Source organism: Triturus cristatus, chromosome 9 (assembly GCF_964204655.1).
Source record: "Triturus cristatus chromosome 9, aTriCri1.1, whole genome shotgun sequence".
Lineage (NCBI taxonomy): Eukaryota > Metazoa > Chordata > Amphibia > Caudata > Salamandridae > Triturus > Triturus cristatus.
Window position 1 is genome coordinate 1,293,473,147 of NC_140592.1, and position 16,856 is coordinate 1,293,490,002.

Here is a 16,856-nt window from a genome sequence, read left to right on the forward strand (position 1 = left end):
TGAGACTTCTTCACCCTAGGAATAACCACCAGCTTGGCATTGGAAGATCTTAAATCACACTGAGGGGCATGCCAAGCAAAGATTTTCTTTAAAACCAGAGGTCCAACCCATGCAGTGCCTTGTGCACAATGCACAAGTGCACAGTGCACAAATCCATGAATTTTACTCTGTCCTGAACAGTGGATGTCCCTAATGCTGTTCGAAAGAGCATATTTTTGGGATTTGTAAAAGCAGACGAGCTGCTGAGTTCTGTAGAGATTGAAGCTTTGATTGAAGACGTTTATTGCTTCCTAAATAGAGAGCATTACAATAGTCTATCTTCGACAGTACCAAGGCAACTAATACCATTTTTTGCATATCAAATGGGATGAATGGAAAAACCATTTTTCGTATCTTCATAAGGTAAAAGCACGAAGATGTGATATAGTCAATCTGTTCAGAGAAACGGAGTTGGTCCTCAAACATGACCCCAAGATTTTTCACTTTTTGAACTAATGATGGACAAGGACCAGAGGTCAGCAGGCCGCCAAGAATCATTCCAGAAAGAGATGTAGTTTCCAAAAAGTATTAGCTCTGTTTCCTCCATGTTCAGTTTAAGACAGTTCTCCTGCATCAAGCAAGTGATATGCGCTAGACAGTTGATAAATTGTTTGGCCACATCATTTATATCAGATGTAATTGATACGCCTATCGGCATACGATATTGCAGAAAAACCTTGAGATCGCATATGTTTTGCCAAGGGGGTGACATAAATGTTGAATAGTGTTGGGGATAATGAAGATCCTTGAGGCACCCCACAAGTAATAGAAAACAGATTCAGGTGTACCCTCCAAACACCACAGTCTGTTCTCTATTTGATAGAAAAGAAGAGAGTAGGGTTAGATCTGCACCTTTGATTCCCACTGTCTCCAGCCAGTTGACTAACGCTTGATGGTTAACCGTATCAAACGTGGCTGAGAGACCAAGAAGGAAGAGTGCAGCCCGCCCTCCCTTGTTCACCTGCATACAAACCTCCTCAGCAGCAATGACTAAAGCTGATCCTGTGCAATACCGCAACCTGAATCCATAATGTGATGGATCCAAAAGGTCATTAGCCGCCAAAAAGGCCACCACATTTTCGGCCTTTTCCAAGATCTTTGTAGGGAGTGCTAGGCAAGATATAGGCTGATCATTCTTGACCTCAGCAGAATCTTGGGGAGGTTTTTTTAAACATAGGACACACCAATGTTTTTTTCCATGCTATTGGAAATTGCCCTGAGCTTTGCAAGTACATGATAACATACTGAGAAAGTGTTCTGCTTGCAAGTACATTTCTTCGCAAGCATTTTATCATGAAATGTGTACACTCTGTTCAAGGCTACAAGAACACTGAGCACATTGCCCTTGTGCTTTTTTGTCTGTTTGGAGACAGCTCTGAAGCGGAAAGACAAACGCACACATTAGCATTGCACCACTGACAGTGTGAATTGTAACCAGGCTTTTATGATATAAACTGCCTCTGAGCCAAATTCCTCAGAGGAGCACTTCCACTGATTATCCTGGACCTTCGACTGTGTTTGATCCCAGCCTTGCTGACTCCCATCATTAGCTTACAAAGTGCTGCGGCCTGTTCTACACCAGACTGGCTTCCCGATCCATCACACAGGGTAATGGGGAGTTAGGTTGCTCCAAGCCGTCTGTAAGAACGCATTCTCACTATGCTCTCTATATTATAGCTAGTGTTAGGTAGCAGTATCATTTTGATATATATTCATATAATAACTGCAAGGTTATAATGGTTGAATTATTCATCTTTTTCGCCATTCTCGTCATGCTGGTCACAATGCTTTGTTTCCTTCTGCTAATAATTGCAGCTCACGTCTTGTACACAAGAACCCAATTGCTTCTACAAATGTTTGAAATGCCAATTTGTGCATTTCTTGTGCCTCGCTTTGGGCATGCCTAAAGTAACAACATACGAGTAGATCGTTTTCCTCAATTTCCTTGGGGGAATCAGAGTAGTCATGTTCTGAGGTTGCAGACACTATCCGGTGCCCTGCGAGGTTTAGGGGTCCAGATGGTGCACATTGAGCTAACCAGGAATTGGGTCAAAATATTCTGATTATATGCACGGACTCAGTCCCCACATTTAGGCACATATATTGTCCAAACACACACTCCTACTTAATTATTAGGAACTGTATGTCAGCAGAAGCAGCCAACTTGGATGTTACCTGGACAATGGTTTGTTCCCAACACAAAAATAGGTTTGTAATTGAGAATAAAAGGTAAAGGCATGGGGGGGTGGCTCCTTTAGCCTGCCTAAGCTCTTACCTACCAAGGTTGTAATGCACCAAATCCTACTTGTTTATTCCATGAGGTATCATTGTTATAGTGGTGAGCTATTAGTCTCAAAAAAATGTTCTAAAATTTCTCAGCAACACAACAGACAAATATTGTCTATGATGAACATCAAATCTATTTTTTACATGACAAATAAGTGTGTAATAACTGTATAACAAGAGTTATCCAATTTGAAAGAGCAAGTACATCCCCCAAAATTGAACAGTTTCTGATTTCTGACTCATGTCCATAATTGTAATAATCACAAATTTAACTGCCAAAATGTCCTTTGCGTGTTGAAGTCTGCTTCTCCAGGTAGTCATTTTCTTCATATGTTTTCATCACATCTTCACAGAAAGAGTATTCCAAATGGTTTCTCTTGTTGCTATAAGGAAAACGATAAGAAATAATTAGACTGTCCGGTTTTAGGTTTAAACCTATAATAACTGATAAAACCCCACTGAAAGAGAAATAGCCCTCACCAGTGAAAACATATAAACACTGAAAAAACACCTGCACAACCACAAACTAAATGCAATTCAAAGAAAGTAAAAAAGAGAGTGAAAGAGTCATTTTCTTTCTTCCTGAAGGGGCCAATACAATGTAACTTTGTTATACAAGCTAGCAGTAAGAAAGTCTGGGCCAGCATTAGTCTGCTTGAGTTTTATTGTTTAGGGATGCCACTAAAATATTGTTTTGTGGTCTTTGGTCTAAAGATGCAGGTTTTAGAAGCATGTTTTAGGGCTTGTTTAATTATTGTATAAACTGAAGAGCATCAGGAAATATCTCAATCATATTTGATATTTTGGCTGCGTTTGGCTCTTTCACTGATAGGTAAAATAGCTAGTTTCACAAGAATCTCTCCTAATATGTGTCATCACATTTACCCAAAGAGAATGGGTAAAAACCCTTAATACATCAGCTAGTGAGTCAGTATTGACAGTAGGCGAATTGTCAACAACTCAGTCTTTAAACATTCAATGCAAGCTATAGTGACAAGTATATGTTAAAAGAGTGCTATCACCAAGCATCTGGGAAAGTGGTTAAAACATGACACAAGACTTTTAGAAAACATGGCCACTGTGTCACTTGGAATGCTCTGTAAAAAAGGTTCTTTCCAAGTTCAACAACGATTGGAGTGATATTGTTTGTATTTGCATTGATTCAGCTACGTATATGAAAAAGTTTTGTGATGACCTGTCAAAATTGATGCCTGAGCTGAAGTGCTTCCCTATAAGAGATCCTTGCCACTTGTTAGATGGTATGCTGAAAGCATCCTTACAATCTTCAGAGTTAATGAGTAATGCTATTGACTTTTTAGTCCATTCCGGTGCACTGTTGTCTTATGCACAAGAACTAAAACGTAAATATCATTTTGTGCTTTGTGTGGCATCAAAGAAAGAGTCATCCCAACTGCGTCCCTTAGCTGATGGTTCTCAGTCCAAGGGGCTATGAATGCTATATTATCCATCTGGAAACTGTTTACAGAATGTTTGCTGAGTGAGGATGCTAAAGGCAAGAAATGTGAGGATCTTTGGTCACATATTGATAGTGATGTGAAAAAGTACACTATACATTCTTAGATATTTACAGGAAAACATAACTGCTGTAGTGAACATAATTAAAAAAACTAAAGTCGGAAAACACCCTTGTCTGCCAAGTGTTCAGCATAATTGGTGTAGATGTGAAACATCTCCTTGAGAGTAAGCGGGGCGACACCTTTAGTGACTGCACTGCAACATGTTCCATGTTAGAGTGCTTGCCGCTTGGTAAGCAAAGCAATAGTGAAGAGCAATTCAGGAACTTTTATTTTACAATGTATGAGAAATTACTTGCAATGATGCATAGGAATGTCCCTTAACCACCAATGGCATTTGAAGTCAATGAAACCTCACTGTGGTACCTCTTCAATAACTCTGATGGCATAAGCGCCCAGATCAGCGCAAATGTTGCAGAACCTGCCCTGAGAATCACAATCTTCATGTGAACCAGTATTGGCATGGAAAGCTATGTCAGTGGCCAGAGTTAACAAATTGTGTACTGGCTGTTTTGGTGTTGCCCATCTCAAGTGCCAATGTTGAGAGGGCCTTTTCACAGAAGTTTACATGGGAAGGAAAGACCGAGCATACATGACCAAAGACTCACTGAAGAAGTATTGTATGGTGTACTACAATAAGTTTAATTTTCAAAAATCTATTTGGACCTCATATACACTATACTTACACTGTCTATATACCATGCTCTATCAGTGCAGAAAGCAAGCAATAATAAAAGCAAAACATTCTATAAACACCGGAAAAACACTGTTTCTGTCGTTTTTAATGGCGCGACAATGTGAAACCACTGATAACCACTGTTTTTTGAGGTATTGAAATCACTTGAAAACACTGAAAAAACCCCACCAGAATTTACCAACAATAGAAACTGAAAACAGGAAAGCCTAGAAATAATGTAAAAACATTGACAATAGTCTAGTATGGCATTCACCATGTGAATATGTATCATGCTTCAAGATATTTTTTTAAAGAGTTATAGAGTAACAATAAAAAAAATATCTTGAAGCATGATACATAATCACATACAACGGATAGGGTCATTGCTGACTTTTTAAGACAGTCATTCTTCTGAGTGTGCAGTACTATCAACGCATTATTGACTCTCAATGATACTGGACACTGTTGTTGTTTGCTCCCCACTATTAAAGTACCTCAGGGCCTAAGTAAGCACTGGCTTGTTCTTGAATGAAGGTTTCTCTAGAAGTCCGCAAAAAAAGTCTGGATCTAAGTAATGATATTATTCATGGAATGGTTTGGTTAATCAATCTCATGAACTCTTTTTTTACCCAGAGTTTATGGATAATGTGATTTGTATTCATTGTGTTGTAGGGACTGGTATATACATTGGTAACAGTCACAAAGCTAAAGCAACATGGGGAACTCTACAGTCAAACATGAAAACAGCATAAAACTGGCAATTAGGGCCCAAATCTGTTCTTGTAAAAACCATATTTCTTCACTTTATTCCAACAGATATTGGGAACACAATAGGATGAATTTATGAAAAGCTCAATGAAAACAAGTCATAAACAATTTAACAAATTAGAACAGGAGGCAGGAACCCAGAAAGAAATGCACAAGGCACATACACAACGAAATAGATTTAAGTACACATTTTAACAAAAGAAACACATCAGTGACAAGTCTGTACATTTTGACCCTGTTCTGTGTGATCCCGAAAAGGGACCCACATCTACTAAGGGCAGGTCATTGCAAAAATCCTGCATCTTCGCTACTGCAAATTAAGCTACTATGGAGCCAGCATGCGACTTCCTCCAGCTTCTGATCAAACCTGTTTCATGACATTTTTGTGCACACATCAAACAATAAAAATGTGTTAATTTAGTTCCATAGGAATGTGAGAAGTTGGCCTGGCATATGCTGGTCACTAGTTATAGTGGCCACCTTGCACCAGTCCAATTCGACTCTTATGGTAGATAGGTTTAAGACAACCTTTTAAAGAAAGCTATCCTAGTGGTAGCTGTGGAGAGCAGCCTTCAGGCTAAGTCTCAGAGGAATGTAAAGCAGCTTGTTTTACCTTATAATCTCTTGAATTAGCAAATGAAAGGACACCACACAGGTATATATATCAAATATATATGTATTTATTACTGGACATACTCTACTAATCTCTTTATGAGATTAGAAGCCAGGAACACATTCAAATATCAACGTTTCACAATAAGTTAAGCACAAATATGGCTGGAGCCCTAGGGGCGTACCAGACCATATACTAAAAAAATGGGTTAAGAAAGTGGACTGGCAAAATGACAAGGCCTAGGGCCTGTAGAATCGCTGGGGCTTCACTGCTACAGTGAAAGCAGGTAAGTAACAGACCCACGGGAGACGCATGCAGTGTGTGAACACAGCCACGGGTTCCCTATTGATTATAATGGAGCAAGTCGCGGTTTGATTATTAAAGTTTTAGGGTACTTCGAGGAAGTCTAAAAGCAAGCCACTTACAAGGTAAGTAATTCAAGGGCCAACACACACTAGGTCACCGGAGTGCACGAGTTACCTCACCCAGGGAAGCCGGGTGCATAGGTGTCTTTTGGTGTCGGGTCGCATCGCTGTTTTCTATGTAGACCAAAGAAGACTTGCTGCTTGCGTCGACTGAAGAAGTGTCCGGTGGAATCCAAGGGTGGATTCGAGATGCAGATGACCTGAAAACTGAAGGGACAGTGTTCAAATTCACTTGCCTGTGACCGGTGGCCAGGAAGATGGATGACCACAGATGTCGGGTGATTTCAGGCCGTCGATGGTGTTTTGATTCTTCTCTCACGAGGTCTAGGAGAGATCCCACGACGTCTAAAGCTGACTGCGGTGTCGGCAACCGGATTGGAGCCAACAAGCCTTGGCAACTGCAAGTCTCGTGGAAATCAAAGAAGGTCAGCGTTGCAGACCAGCAAGGTCTGAGGGACTCACCCAGTGAAGGTGAGTGAGGGCAGGCCTGGAGCAACCAGGGGAGCCCTTTCAGTTGATAAGAACGTTTTCGGGGGACCCACAAGCCAACGGGCAAGGGATCGCGAAGACGCCTCTTGGGGAAATGCTTCACAGGAGCCCACGGTCACTCGAGACGGGGTAGGCCTCTGATTTTCACTGAAAAAACCTGCTGGAGGCTTGGGCCACAAATGGTCCAATGCACAAGTTCGTAGAACGTCGTGAAGGGGTTGCACTCGACAATAGTGCACGGTGCCCGGGTATTGCTGTTCCTCGTCACACGTGGGGTCCACTCGCCTCAGCTCTGCTGGGGACTCACACTGGCTGTCGAGAAGTCAGGAAATCCACTTCCGGGGCTGCAGGGACTTCGAACTCCGGCGGGATTTTGCGACCGTTGATTAAGGTTTTTGGTGCCTGAAAAGCAGGGGAGTCACTCCTTGACTCCAAGGGAGATTCTTCTGTCTTCCAAAGGTAGTGGAACATCAAAGGGCCAGGATTCTTCTTTGTAAAGTGTCGTCCAGGGTTATCTGTTTTGCAGTGGCAAGGTTTGCTATCTTATAGTGAAGCTAGGGGAGAAACTAGCTCTATGAGGGTCAGGGTAGGGGGTGGCTACACCCACTTTCCTTTGTCCAGTTTCGCACCAGAGCAGGGACAGGTAGCCCCTGAACCGGTTTGAGCTGGCATATGCACAGAGGAGCCTACTGCTCCCCCAGTGCAGGACTTCAAAGCACTCTAGAAGTGCACCCACCCAGCTCCAATACACTAAATCCTGTCTGGAAGGTGGTGACACCTCCCTGTGACAGGATGCCTATTGTTGGGCCTCCTCCACTGCGAGTTTCAGTCAGCAGCAGGAGGGCAGCCCAGTGTCTGTGCTGGTGGCATCCATTTTGTGATTTTCAGATTTCTGTTGTTTTACTACAGTGGGTACATTGCGTCCCCTCTAGAAGGGTGGGATCATGCTCCCACATCATGGACTGATGTGGGGGTAGGATTCCAAGTTGGTTGACACCAAACACGACATGTTTTGATGCAGTCATTCCAAAGTTAGCATTATATAATTCACTTAAGAGTATATGGTTTAACCGCATCCACAAACAGCCATAGAGAATAGACTCTGGTAGCTGCAGAGGCACCCCCTCACATTGTAAACCAAGCACCCTGCCCTCAGGATTGATAGGGCCTGCCATAGGGGTGGCTGATAGGTTTATATGTGTGTGTATGGTGAGATATAGAAACCTATATCTTAGTGAGGAGTGCTAACACTACCTCACACAAGCTGCAGTAGTAGGCCTGTGGTGTCAGATTGAGAATGCTTCCCAGGGGTGGCATAATACATGCTGCAGCCCCTGGTAGGCCTCTGAAGTGCCTATGCCCTAGGTACCTAAGGTACCATATACTAGGGGCTCATAAGGTACCACAGTATCCAATCACTAGTGCATCTAATATGCACACCAAGTCATTTAGAGAGAACAGAAAGACTGGGGCCCTGATTAGCAGGGACCCAGCCAGATTATAGCCAGAAACCAGTGTATACATCAGAAAAAAAGTGGGGGCAACATAAGTGCAGCTCCTACTCTCCTACACAACGCCCCCCCAAACGCAGGGACATTAAACTAACCTTGACCAGTTGAGTCTTCATGTTCTAAGTGGAAATACCTTGAGAGTCCATCTGCATTGGCATGTTGGGTCCCAGGTCTATGTTCCACTGTATAGTCCATCCTCTGTAGGGAAATGGACCACCTGAGCAGTGTAGGATTTTCACCTTTCATCTGTTTGAGCCATAGGAGGGGCTTGTGGTCAGTCTGAACTATGAAGTGAGTGCCAAACAAGTATGGCCTCAGCTTCTTCAGGGCCCACACCACAGCAAAGGCCTCCCTCTCTATAGCTGACCAACGTTTCTCTCTAGGGGTCAGCCTCCTGCTTATGAAAGCTACTGGCTGGTCTTGACCTTCATCATTAAGTTAAGACAGTTCAGCTCCTACACCCAGCTCGGAAGCATCTGTTTGAACAATGAACTTCTTTTTGTAATCTGGACTCTGCAAGATGGGGGCAGCGCACATTGCCTGCTTGAGGTCATCAAATGCCTTTTGACAGCTAGCTGTCCACTGAACCTTTTTTGGCATTTTCTTAGAGGTCAGATCATTTAAGGGGGTCACTATAGATCCATATCCCTTAACAAACCTCCTATAGTACCCAGCCAGGCCTAAAAAGGCTCTAACCTGTGTCTGGGTGGTTGGAGCTACCCGTTCCATTATGGTCTGGATTTTGCTTTGCAATGGTTGAACCTGGCCTCCACCTACAAGGTGGCTCAGGTACACAACCTGACTCTGCCCTATATGTCACTTAGTGGCCTTGATAGTGAGGCTTGCTTTTTGCAGGGCCTTCAAAACATTTCTGAGGTGGACCAGGTGATCCTGCCAGGTGGAACTAAAGACAGCAATATCATCAAGATAAGCTGAGCAATAGATTTCCATACCAGTCAGAACTTTATTCACCAGCCTCTGAAAAGTGGCAGGTGCATTCTTCAAACCAAAGGGCATTACCACAAAGTGATAGTGCCCACCAGGGGTTGAAAATGCTGTTTTGGCCTTGGCATCATCAGCTAACTTGATTTGCCAGTAGCCAGCTGTTAGGTCAAATGTACTAAGATACTTGGCTGAGGCCAAAGTGTCTATAAGTTCATCTGCCCTTGGATTTGGATAGGCATCAGTCCTGGTGACTGCATTGAGGCCTCTGTAGTTAACACAAAACCTAATTTCTTTCTTACCACCCTGGGTATGAGGTTTAGATACAAGGACTACTGGACTAGCCCAAGGGCTATCTGATGGCTCAATAACACCTAGTTCCAACATTTTCTGGACTTCTGTCCTGATACAATCCCTGACATGGTCAGGTTGCCTGTAGATTTTACTCTTGACAGGCAGACTGTCTCCAGTGTCCACCTCATGGGTGCACCATGAAGTCTGACTTGAGGTCAGGCTAAACATATGTCTGAACTGTTGCAGAACTTGTCTGCATTCAGTTTGCTGATGATCAGTGAGGCTGCTTGCCAAAGCAACACCATCAACTGACCCATCATCAGGGTTCTGTGAGACCAGGTCAGGGAGAGGGTCACTCTCCTCCTCCTGGTCCTCATCAGTTGCCATGAGCAAGCCCATGTCAGCCCTGTCCACATATGGTTTTAATCTGTTGACATGGAGCACCCTAAGGGGGCTCCTGGGAGTTCCAAGATCCACCAAGTAGGTGACTTCTCCCTTTTTCTCAACAATTGTATGGGGGCCACTCCATTTGTCCTGGAGAGCTGCTGGGGCCACAGGCTCCAACACCCACACTTTCTGGCCTGGCTGATAAACAGTCAGGACAGCCTTTTGGTCATGCCAAGCTTTTTGTAATTCTTGGCTAGCCTCAAGGTTTTTAGTTGCCTTCTTCATGTACTCTGCCATCCGAGAGCGGAGACCAAGTACATAGTCCATCACATCCTGTTTGGGAGGTTTGAGAGGTAACTCCCACCCCTCCTTCACCAAACATAAGGGTCCTCTGACAGGGTGCCCCAACAGATGTTCAAAAGGGCTGTAGCCAACCCCCTTCTGTGGGACCTCCCTGTATGCCAACAGAAAGCAGGGAAGTAAAAGGTCCCATTTTCGCCTAAGCTTTTCTGGGAGGCCTTTAATCATTCCCTTTAGGGTTTTGTTGAACCTTTCAACTAACCCATTGCATTGTGGGTGATAGGCAGTAGTGAATTTGTAGTTGACACCACACTCCTTCCACATTGCTTTTAGATACCCTGACATGAAGTTTGTATCTCTGTCAGATATAACCTCCTTAGGGAAACCCACTCTGGAGAAGACTCCAATGAGGGCTCTTGCCACTACAGGGGCTGTAGTGGTTCTGAGGGGAATTGCTTCTGGGTACCTGGTGGCATGATCCACTACCACCAGGATAAACCTGTGCCCAGATGCTGTTGGAGGGTCAAGTGGACCAACAATGTCAATCCCTACCCTTTCAAAGGGGACCCCCACCACAGGTAGTGGTATCAGGGGGCCTTTGTTGTGCCACCTGACTTGCCACTGGCTTGGCAAGTGACACAGGAGCGACAAAACTCCTTGGTGTCCTCTGACATGTATGGCCAATGAAAATGAGGGACAAGCCTGTCCCAGGTTTTGTTTTGGCCCAAGTGTCCTGCCAATGGGATCATGTGCTAAGGTCAAGAGGAACCCCCTAAACTTCTGAGGTATTACCAACCTCCTGGTGGCTCCAGGGGTAGGATCTCTAGCCTCAGAATATAGGAGTCCCTCATCCCAATAAACTTTATGGGACCCACTAGCACTCCCAGAAGCCCCAGCAGCAGCTTGCTGTCTGAGGGGTTCAAGAGAGGGACAGCACTGTTGCTCCTTACTCAGATCTTCCCTGGAAGGTCCCCTGCCCCCAAGAACTGGTTCCTTCTTCATGCTCTGCTTCTCCTCCCTCAGGAGGGGAATCTGAGATCTGAGACAGAGGGGAAGGCACAGCCTTAACGCTACTGCTCCTCCTCTTGGGTAGCATCTGGTCCATAGTTTCAGGATCCAGAGCTGGTTCAGCTTTATGCATTTTGGCCTGTGACCTGGTCACAGCAAATACCTCTGCAGGTATGCCCAACATCCCAGCATGAGTCCATAGTTCCACTTCAGACCAGGCTGAAGTCTCCAGATCATTGCCCAACAAACATTCGACAGGGAGGTCTGCACGGACTACTACCTTTTTGAGGTCAGTTACCCCTCCCCAGGAGAAATTCACAACTGCCAGACTATGGTTGGTCCTGACATTGCTTGCATTGGTTACCTGGTACATTTCACCCAGGATGATCTGTGCAGGGTCCACTAGATCCTCTGCCACCATGGTGACACTAGCACCTGTGTCCCTGAATGCCAAAGCCTGTTTGCCATTTATGATAGGCTGCTGTTTGTACCTGCCCAGATTACTGGGGCTCACTAGGAAGGACATATCAAGGTCTCCCTCACAAACTAGCAAGGCCTGTGCTGGTACTCTGACTAGGCCAGAGTCCACATCAGAACCCAGGGTCAACCCTACTACACCCTTATTCTGATTACCACCTTCACCAATGACTGCACTAGGGGGAACAGTTGCCTTAGGGGCTGGAGTGGTGGTGGTTTGGTCTTTGGACTTGGTACAATCAGAAGTCCAGTGCCCTTTCTGTTTACAGAATTTGCACCAGAGCTTCTTTTGGCCTTTTCCCTTTGTAGACTGCGAATCCCCATCAGATGCAGATTGTTGGGCCCCTTGTGAAGACTTCTGGTCTTTTGACTTATCCCCACCTTTATCTGAGCCTTTAGGATCTTGCTTCTTGGTGTCACCCCCTTGGTTCTGGGTTGTCTGCCTCACCCTGGTTCTGACCCATTTGTCTGCCTTCTTACCCAATTCTTGGGGAGAGGTCAGATCAGAGTCCACCAGGTACTGATGCAACAACTGTTTTTGGCAATTATTAAGGATCTGTTCTCTCATGATAAGATTATACAATCCCTTAAAATCAGTAACTCTACTACCAACCAGCCAACCTTCTAGAGCCTTGGTTGCACAATCAACAAAGTCAGTCCAATCCCGAGTCTGTGCTTTCTGGGTATCTCTGAACTTCAACCTGTACTGTTCAGTGGTTAAGCCAAACCCATCTATTAATGCACTCTTCAGGGCTTCATAGTCATTAGCATCCTCTTCTCTAACAGTGAGGAGCTTGTCTCTACCTTTATCAGAAAAGGAGAGCCACAAGATTGCTGGCCACTGTTTCTGGGGGACCTGTTGAACTTTACAGGCCCTCTCCATAGCAGTTATCCATTTGTGGATATCATCCCCACTCTGGTAGGGGGAACAACCTTGGACAGGTTCCTATGGTCTGGAATGTAATTTCTGCCTCTAGGGACACTGTTGCTGCCACCAGAGGTATCTAACTGCTCTTTTCTAGAAGCTCTCTGGAGCTCAAAGGCTTCTCTATCTAAGGCCAATTGCTTGGTTCTGAGGGCAAGCCTAGCTTCCTCATACCGGAGCATTTTGTACCTTCTTTCAGAGGCGGTCTCTCTATGTAAGTATGAGTTCCTCTGATGGACAGAATCCTTGTCAGAGTGATATGAGTGGTTAGATTCCCTTGAAGGGGACCTAGGCCTCTCTCCCACTCTGTCAACTCTCATAGGGAGAATTCCTCTGTCCTGTTCAGACCTTTCTGGTTCTGGCCCTTCAATCACAGACTCCAGGTCATCTTGATTTTCATTATCAGATCCAGAGTCTATGGCTGACCCACCCACTGATCCAGATCCACCAGCTTCTAGAGCCAGTCTAAGATCATCTGCTACAAGTAGATTTATCAGGTGTTGTGTGGAGGGTCTCTGTCCTAATCCCAGGTGTCTTGCAATACACATGGCCTTGAAGTCAAAGAAGGTCATGTCCTTATACTGGGGTTGGGTGGATCCACTGGGTCCATCCCTTGAGGACATTCTAGTGTTATGCAGTGTTGCACTACCTACACTAGTTTGTGGCCTACTGATCCTAGCTTGAGCTGTAGCAAGGGTGTGCTATCCCTTCACAAACAACTCTAAATTCAGTAGAACTTATTGATACTAAGCTTGACTTTTATATGTACCTTGAGTACCTTTAGTGGTTTTCAGTTAGTAATTAAAATAGAGATTTTCTGGTAAAACAATGGCAAGCTGGAATCCCACACGCTGCCCACCAATGTGAGAAGTTGGCCTGGCATATGCTGGTCACTAGTTATAGTTGCCACCTTGCACCAGTCCAATTCGACTCTTATGATAGATAGGTTTAAGACGACCTTTTAAAGAAAGCTATCCTAGTGGTAGCTATGGAGAGCAGCCTTCAGGCTAAGTCTCAGAGGAATGTAAAGCAGCTTGTTTTACCTTATAATCTCTTGAATTACCAAATGAAAGGACACCACACAGGTATATATATCAAATATATATGTATTTATTACTAGACATACTCTACTAATCTCTTTATGAGATTAGAAGCCAAGAACACATTCAAATATCAACGTTTCACAATAAGTTAAGCACAAATATGGCTGGAGCCCTAGGGGTGTACCAGACCGTATACTAAAACAAGCATTTACAATGCAATAGGTCTCGCATTTACGCGAGTTTGAGCTATTCACGTTGCAAATAACAATGCCTTTTATTTGTGTTTTCGTTTTTCAAACATAAATAAAAGGCATCGTCATTTACTATGCCAATAGCTTAAACTCGCGTAAATGCGAGACCTATTGCATTGCAAATGCTTGTTGTTCCTTTCACTGTAGCAGTGACCTGGTTTGTTTTTAAAAAAAATAAGACCTTTGGCGTCACGCTGTTTGTTCATTTGCATCTCACTGATGCTGGGAACAAAGAGATTGCAATCTTTACTGCCGATCTTAAAGCACTTAATTATCTTGTCCTGGTTTCGTTTCTCAGCTGGCGCAAACAAGCTGACACTTCACACTGTACCAGACTTTCTGTCTTTCTCTTTTTCACATCCTATTCCCAATTGAAGGACAATGCGAAGTGGCTGCTTGGGTGTTGTATGGACGCGGGTAGAAAACACTAGTGTTATGGTGTACATAGGTGCAGCGCTTTATGCAGTTTTACAGTTGTTCCCTATCTCTTTATAAATTTATAACAAATGACACGCCATGTCCTGACTTTGTAACGATAGCAGGGTGATTTAATGTCTGAATTAAGTCCTGTAAATCACACTTGATGTCATAAGCAAGCGTGAAACTTGCTTCAGTTTTATAATTGCATGTTCACTCACTATCAATGGTATGCTATGTATTGAGTGCGTAAGGATAGTAGGGTGAGTTCTTGTTAGTATTGAGTGTTGTAAATATACCATCCCGCTTGATGTCAGCAACGAGCATGAAACTCGCTTTAGTTTTATAATTGCATGTTTACTCACTATCAATAGTATGCTATGTATTGAGTGCGTAAGGATAGTAGGGTGAGTTCTTGTTAGTATTGAGTCTTGTAAATGTACCATCCCAGTTGATGTCAGCAGCGAGCGTGAACCTCGCTTTAGCTTTATAATTGCACGTTCACTCATTATGAATGATATGCTATGTACGGAGCGCGTAAGGATAATAGGGTGAGTTCTTGTTAGTATTGAGTCTTGTAAATATACCATCCCACTTGATGTCAGCAGCGAGCATGAAACTCGCTTTAGTTTTATAATTGCACGTTCACTCATTATCAATGGTATGCTATGTACGGAGTGCGTAAGGATAGTAGGGTGAGTTCTTGTTAGTATTGAGTCTTGTAAATATACCATCCCACTTGATGTCACTATCAATAGTATGCTATGTATTGAGTGCGTAAGGATAGTAGGGTGAGTTCTTGTTAGTATTGAGTGTTGTAAATATACCATCCCGCTTGATGTCAGCAGCGAGCGTGAAACTCGCTTTAGTCTTATAATTGCACGTTCACTCATTATCAATGATATGCTATGTACGGAGTGCGTAAGGATAGTAGGGTGAGTTCTTGTTAGTATTGAGTCTTGTAAATATACCGTCCCACTTGATGTCAGCAGCGAGCGTGAAACTCGCTTTAGTTTTATAATTGCACGTTCACTCATTCTGAATGGTATGCTATGTACCGAGTGCGTATGGATAGCAGGGTGAGTTAATGTTTGTATCGAGTCTTGTAAATATACCGTCCCACTTGATGTCAGCAGCGAGCGTGAAACTTGCTTCAGTTTTATAATTACATGTTCACTCACTATCAATGGTATGCTATGTACCGACTGTGTAAGCATAGCAGTGTGAGTTGATGTGCTTATTAAGTGTGCTAAATATACCTTAACATCTAATGTAAGCAGCGAGCGTGAAACTCGCTTCAGTTTTATAATTACATGTTCACTCACTATCAATGGTATGCTATGTACTGAGTGCGTAAGGATAGCAGGGTGAGTGCTTGTTAGAATTGAGTCCTGTAAATATACCATCCTACTTGATGTGAGCAGTGAGCGTGAAACTCGCTTCAGTTTCAAATTGCACAGGCATATGCATAACACGAAACATTATTATTTTAAGCTATGCGTGTACTATACTAAATATGGGTTAGCCCTTTAAGCTGTTTTTTGCATCTGCACAAAACAAAGCATTATTTGTTAAAGCTTTGCTTATGTTATACTGAATATGGGCTCAGCGCTTTCAGTTGTAATCTAGTTTTGACCTCTGATTTTAGGAATTCTTTATAAATGCTCTGTCATGTACTGACTGCGTAGGGTTTGCAGAGCTGATGTTAGAAATATGTGCCGTAATATACCATCGCACTTGATGTCAGCAGTGAGCGTGAAACTCGCTTTCGTTTTGTAATTGCACGTTCACTCATTATCAATGGTATGCTATGTATTGAGTGCGTAAGGATAGTAGGGTGAGTTCTTGTTAGTATTGAGTCTTGTAAATGTACCATCCCACTTGATGTCAGCAGCGAGCGGGAAACTCGCTTCAGTTTCAAATTGCACAGGCATATGCATAACACAAAACATTCTTATTTTAAGCTATGCGTGTACTATACTAAATATGGGTTTAGCCCTTTAGGATGTTTTTTGCATCTGCACAAAACAAAGCCGTTTTAAAGGCTATTTTATTTTTGTTCCTTTCACTGTAGCAGTGACCTGATTTGTTTAAAAAACAAGAAGAGAGGTTTTACTGAAGGTAAGGAAATGTCACGCTGGGCTAGGCGCTAGGACTGACGTGATAGAGCAATGCACATAACAGGATACGGGGATGTGAGAGCACTGGAATACACAGCACTATGGAAGCGAGGGGACAATGATGCCACAGAGATGTCTGAGAAGGCGGGAACAGACAGCACAAAGTGAGGCTGAAGATAGAGCGAAACATAAGAGGGCATTAACTAGGAGAAGAGAGGTGACGATTGTAGATATAGAGAAATGTATGAGGGCATTAAATAGAACAAGAGAGGTGAGCTAACAGTCAAAAATTGAATTAAAGGAATGAGATGGCACCAGGAAGGTGGGAGGACAGACCTATGTAGCACAGC

The 16,856-nt window shown here is 43.6% G+C and overlaps 1 protein-coding gene across 2 annotated transcripts in view; it reads right to left on the minus strand.

Moving 5' to 3' along the window:
• Positions 1 to 2,436: 2,436 nt before the first annotated feature.
• LOC146799805 (ATP-dependent RNA helicase DHX58-like) overlaps positions 2,437 to 16,856 on the minus strand; it is a 221,286-nt gene continuing 206,866 nt past the window's right edge. For both annotated transcript variants that reach the window (XM_085627492.1, XM_085627493.1), the window contains exon 13: positions 2,437 to 2,708. In XM_085627492.1, the coding sequence (XP_085483618.1) occupies positions 2,673 to 2,708 (36 nt within the window). In that variant the 3' untranslated portion in view covers positions 2,437 to 2,672. The remainder of the gene's footprint in view (positions 2,709 to 16,856) is intronic.